The sequence below is a fragment of the Chaetura pelagica genome, unplaced genomic scaffold (assembly GCF_000747805.2).
Source record: "Chaetura pelagica isolate M959 unplaced genomic scaffold, ChaPel_1.0 scaffold132, whole genome shotgun sequence".
Taxonomy (NCBI): Eukaryota; Metazoa; Chordata; class Aves; order Apodiformes; family Apodidae; genus Chaetura; species Chaetura pelagica.
Genome location: NW_009952709.1, coordinates 638519 through 644394, shown reverse-complemented (window position 1 = coordinate 644394; position 5876 = coordinate 638519). Strand labels below are relative to the sequence as shown.

General features: G+C 54.7%; 1 protein-coding gene across 1 annotated transcript in view; it reads left to right on the top strand.

Moving 5' to 3' along the window:
• BSPRY (B-box and SPRY domain containing) overlaps positions 1-4723 on the top strand; it is an 8947-nt gene extending 4224 nt beyond the window's left edge. The window contains exon 5 of the mRNA XM_009994332.1: positions 4197-4723. Within this exon, the coding sequence (XP_009992634.1) occupies positions 4197-4723 (527 nt within the window). The remainder of the gene's footprint in view (positions 1-4196) is intronic.
• The last annotated feature ends 1153 nt before the right edge of the window (positions 4724-5876 follow it).

Below are 5876 nucleotides of genomic sequence, written 5' to 3'. Positions count from 1 at the left end.
TTCCTGTTGTTCCCAAAGAAACACCCTGATGCTGCGTCGAAACACCCTGATGCTGTGTTCTGCCCAGTACCTGGGGCATCCTGCCCTCCTCTGCTGTCCCAGCCCTGCCCATTCCTTGGAGCCCCCGGCCAGGGTGGCAGCAGCAGCTGCAGGAGGTTTGGGAGGTTCAGGAGTGGGGACAGTGGCTTGAAGCAGCTGGTTGTGGCTGAGGGGAGCAGTGGTTTGAACAAACTGTGTCTTGTATCAGCTCTGTTGCTTAACCTCACTTGTTTTTTTTCCATTTCCTGGGTCACTTGGTGACAGCAGTGAAGCTGATGCTGCCAGAGGAGCCTCAGCCACAGAAATCCCTCTTTGCTGCCTTTAGTGAGCACTGGCCTGCTGGTGGTTTTAGAGGAGGGTGAACTCACCCATGTGGCATCTGTGAGACGCTCTGACGTGCTGGATCGAGGAGTAAATGCAGTAGTTTTCTGATAATGGGCTGAGATTGTGGCTGTGCACAAGTGGGTGGTTTGTCAGAGATGGTTGTGATCTGGCTCAGCCCTTGCTGTGCAGCTGAGGTGGCACTGGAGGCCTTGGTCAGGCCAGAGACCTGCCCTGGGTTCAGCTTTACCAGGCTTGGCTCAGCTGAGCAGGGAGGGATGTTTTTCTGGCTGTGATCTGCTTGAGTTGCTGGCAGTGAAATGTTTGCTTTTACTCTTGCTTCCAGGCCATCACTGGAGCATTTCAAATGTATCCTTTGTCCCTCAAAGCTGGCAGTATCCTTCACAACTTGAGAACATTTGTCCCATGTGCCACCTCAGGAACAATCCCTGAGATCACCTTCCCAGAGCTTTTGCATTAACCTTTGATTTTTGTTCATCTCACTCTTCATACTGCTGGGTGATTCACAGCTCTTCCCTGTTCCCAGGCCCTTCTCCAGGGTGTGCACTTGGGGCTTTTATTGCTCTGCTGTTTTCCAGAAGTAGCTTGAGAACCTGTTCGTATCAGACACCACCACCACTTGTCTCTTTTGCTGCAGACTCCAGTGTTGTTCTTCCTTGGTGATGAATTTCCCTCTGGTTTGAGTCTCTGAGTGCTGGCAGCCATGCAGGCTCCTGCAGCTGTAGGTTGGCCAAGTTGTGCAGCAGGTTCTCAGCAGATGTCCAGAGCTGTCAAGCCATGCACGAAACCTTTCCCTAATTCTCTTTGTTGTGACCTGGATTTTTTTTATGGATTCCTTTTCTAATAGTGTCCTTGTAAAATGTCAGAACTCTCGAGGCTTTTGATCCTAGTAGTGAGTCCTTTGGGGCTGTTGTTGTGCTCTGGTTTGGGTTTCTTTGGGGTATTTTTGGGTGGTTACATTTCAGATGCCACTATTGCATGCTGAGGATCCCTGCCATATCCTTGCTTATCTCCCTAGTCCACAGTCCACCCGGAGAAATGCAATATGAACTGGACTGCTCCTGACTTTCACTGAGACCCAGTCATGTCTTGTTTCCCTTGGTGGTCCCTCCTCCCAGAGGCAGCTGAGTTGGAAATCTTGCTTATTTGCTTGAAAACAGTGAATTAGCCATGATGGCTTATCCCATCACCTCTCAAAAATGTAGAAACCAGCAGGCAGAAAACTCTCCATTTCACCCTTAAAAATAAACACTGTTCCTTTGGTGTCTTCACTTAGCATCCAAGCTTCTGTGTGGCCTATAACGCATTGGGAGCTTCCTCCTTAACCCAAGAGATGATCTAAATCTCTGGGTGCTCTTCTGAAAAGGTTCTGGCTTCATGGCCACCCAGGTCAGTCCTGCTGGGGTAAGGGTGATGCTGACTGCAGACCTGGTGGAGGACCCTCTGCAGGGGTGGCACAGAGGGACACAGTCCCACCTGGCTGAGGTATTGGGCTGCTCATGGTGACCTTCTGCTCCAGGGACCAAGAAGCTGGGTCTGGATTCCACTTTGGTGCCTAAACTGAGCTGTGAGGATTTTAATTTCAGATGTGCCAGTTTGGAAAGGGGAAGTTGGGGTTTTAAAAGTAGTCAGACGTGCTGCAGGTAACCCTTGATGGAGCCACTTTGGTGGGTGCTGCACGCAGGGAAACCAGATTTTTGGGGTGAGCTCCCAGTGGAATTGTTCATCAGAGCATACAGGGATACCCAGAGGGCAGATTTCATCATGACAAAACACTTGTCTGTGTGGGAGAGTTTGCTGATCTGAATTACTGTGCCGTTCCTCTGCCAGCACTTCCCCTGCCTCCGTTGCTCCCCTGGGATCATGGTACCACAGTGAAGCTCCATGGGTGTCACCAGGGTGGTATTTCCTCATGCAGATGATCCCTGTGTGAGAACACCAGAATACAGCCCCATACCTGGGGTAGGTGGGTGTTGCACAACATGAGGTTTAATGTCAGAGGAAGATAAAGTCTCACACTGCTCAGTTTTCTATGAATTCATCACCGTGTTTGGCTTCCTGGAAAGGCAGCCCACAGACTGGCATGGTGGCCAAACCCAACTGCAGGGACCTTTGGAGGGCACAGCGTGGCTGGCAGTGCCACTGCAAAGGGTTTGGCTGCTGCTCAGTGGGAGAAGTGGTCAAACAAATGAGGTTGTCTGCTTCTGTTGGAAGGGGGTGCTGCCCTCAGCCCCTCTTTTTGCTCACTGCTGCCCACAACAGCTTCCACCTGAGGTGCAGGCAAGTGTGGCACTTCCACCCTGTGCAAACTGGTAGTTCAGCCTCGGTTCAGCTCCTTCAGGGGAGAACCAGGGCAGGTGCAGCCCAGGAAACCTCCCTGGTTGGAGGGATGCTGCCCTGGGGCTGTGGAGGTGCTGGAGCTCAGCAGGCTCTGGGATGACCCTGTTCAGCTGCAGTGCAAGGGTTTGATTCTTTAAGGGCCTCATCCTGCCACGTGCTGGATGCTGAGCAGACAGTGACTGGGAAATGGCAGCAGCTGGTGTGATCTGGTGGAGCTTTGCTGAGGAGAGCAAATGACTGCCCTGCTCCAGCTTTGTTCTAAGACCTAAAATGAGTGACGTGAGGGTGGGGGAGGGCAGGACAGGGCAAGGACAGGCAGCCTTGAGTAGCAACTCCCGGAGCAGCTGAGTCAGCTGGGCATCAGCCTCCTCTCCCTGCTTAGCCAATGTGCAGAGTTGCAGGTATCTCTGATCCCTGGTGCCATCTCACTCCACTGCTCCAACCCCCTCCAGGTGGGCTGATTCATATGAGCCTTGGGCTTTGCAGGAGGAAAGGGTTTTCCCCTGCCCAGCCCTCTCCATTCCTCCTCCTTCCTGTACTACTGGCTCTGCAGGTTCTCTGCAAACAGCCCTGCCTCCTGGCTCACCCTGCAGAGAAGTCTGGTCCTGCTCACCCACAGTGGGGATGGGGAGGGACAGGCCTGAGGTTTGGATCCCTCCCGAAAGCAGGATGAACCAAAGCTGCTGAGTTCTGCTTTGTGGGGTTCAGAGCAGGGTCAGTGTAAGATAAGCAGCATCTTCCCCATGTGCTGGGCACTGGTGAGGCCCCACTTCAAATCCTGGGGTCAGTTTTAGGTCCGTCACTATGAGAAGAACATGGAGGGGCTGGAGCGTGGCCAGGGAAGGGCAGTGGGGCTGGGGAAGGGGCTGGGGCACAAGTGTGAGCAGGAGTAGCTGAGGGAGCTGGGGGTGTCCAGCCTGGAGACAAGGAGGGGAGGGGAGACCTGCTGGCTCTGCAGCTGCTGAGAGGAGGTTGGAGCCAGGGGGGTCGGGCTCTGCTCCCAAGGAACAAGTGATAGAGCAAGAGGAAATGGCCTCAAGTTGCCTGGGGAGGTTTAGGTTGGATATTGGGAACAATTTCTTCCTGGAAAGGGTTGTCAGGCCCTGGCACAGGCTGCCCAGGGCAGGGGTGGAGTCCTCATCCCTGGAGGGGTTTCCAAGCCCTGTAGATGTGGAGCTGAGGGACACGGGTCAGTGGTGGCCTTGGCAGGGCTGGGTTAATTGTTGGACTTGATCATTAAGGTCTTTTCCAATCAAAACAGTTCTATGATTCTATGATCTTCTCTGCAGGACTTTAGTGCAAGGGTGAAGTCTGAGCTGTGATGAGCCTCTGGCTTGAGAGGGGAAGCTGTGGGTTGGGGGTCTGGCCACCGGGCTGAGCCCCCAGCACCATGTCCCCCCACATGCCTCCGACGGCCGTGACTTCTTCAGGCAGAGCCCACCAGGCTGGAACTCACTGCGTGGCTTCTCTTGCAGGCTCACAGGAGGTTCACATCGATGAGAAAACCGTCAGCCCCCAGCTCAGCCTGTCAGAAGACAAGAAAACCCTGACGTTCAGCCCCAAGAAAGCGAAGGTGGACGCGGGCTGCCCCGAGCGGTTCGACCACTGGCCCAACGCTCTGGCTACCGCGCCGTTCCGCTCGGGGGTCTGCGCGTGGAAGGTCAGCGTGGAGAAGAGCTGTGCCTACAAGCTGGGGGTTTGCTACAGCTCCCTGCCACGCCGGGGGGCTGGCAACGAAGCCCGCCTGGGTTTCAACGCGGCCTCCTGGGTCTTCTCGCGCTACGACAGGGAGTTCCGGTTCCTGCACGCCGGGCAGGCGCGGCCGGTGCCGCTGCTCCGCTCGCCGGCCGAGATCGGGGTGCTGGTTGACTTTGGGGGAGGGGAGGTGCTCTTTTACGACCCCGATTCCTGCGCCATCCTCTTCTCCCACAGGGAGCCCTTCGGCGAGCCCCTCTACCCCGTCTTTGCTGTGGCCCACGAGAGCATCTCCCTGGGGTGCTGAGTGTGCAGGGACCGCGTGCGCCCCGCGGGTTTGTGAACAGCACAGCTTGGACAACACCTGCCTTCAGACTGTCTGTGCTTCACTCATTAGTGGCCTTCCAGTCTCTGAAGGGGCTACAGGAAAGCTGGGGAGGGTCTTTTTAGAGGGGCTTGCAGTGAGAGGGCAAAGGGGGGATGGTTTTAAACTGAAAGAAGAGAGATTTAGGTTAGAGATCAGGCGTAAATTCTTCAGTGTAAGGACAGTGAGACACTGGAACAGGCTGCCCAGGGGTGTTGTGGGGACTCCATCCCTGGAGGGGTTGAAGGGCAGGTTGGGTGGGGCTCTGAGCAGCTTCTAGTGGGAGGTGTCCCTGCCCATGCAGGGGGGTTGGAACTTGATGATCTTTAAGGTCCCTTCCAAATCCAAACGTTCTGTGATTCTGTTTGGCAGCAGCTTGCCCCGTCTCCTGGAGACACCTGCCCTCGGGCAAGGGGTCAGGCAACAGAAAAGGGTGAACTGGATGAATTATTTAATTCCTCTGTGATCAAAGGCAGCTTTCCAGGCCTTGGGGGGGGGGGGGGCTTTAGAAAGTAGGAAGAATATTGAGAGATGTGTTTGGAGAAAAGGCAGGGAGGAGGCAAATGAAAAGGGAGTTTATGGCTGCCCCCTCCCTGGAGTGTTGCAGGGCAGGTTGGATGGGGCTTGGAGCAGCCTGGGCTGGTGGGAGGTGTCCCTGCCCATGCAGGGGGTTGGAACTGGATGATCTTTAAGGTCCCTTCCAACCCAAACCAGTCTGGGATTCTATGATTATCAGGACACAGCTGGAGACACACTTTTGGGAGGAGCAGCCCTGTGTCAGCACAGGGATGGCACCAGGGGCTGTCACCCCACGATGTCACCCCTGAGGGGCTGTGGCCCATGGAGAAGCCCATGTCTGAGCAGAGGGATAGGAAGCAAGGAGCAGAGAGAAACCATCCAAGCTGTTCCTCGTCACAGGGAGGGGGAGTTGAGTCTAACATGGTGAAAATGTGAGGAGCTGATGTTGGGCAGGGAGAAAGGAGAGATGTGGAATGGAGTTGAGCCAGGGAATCTTTATTTCTCAATACACAAAAAATAATTTGGCAATATATTAAATTACCCAAACTTGCCCAGCTCCCAGCTGTTTTGCCCTCAG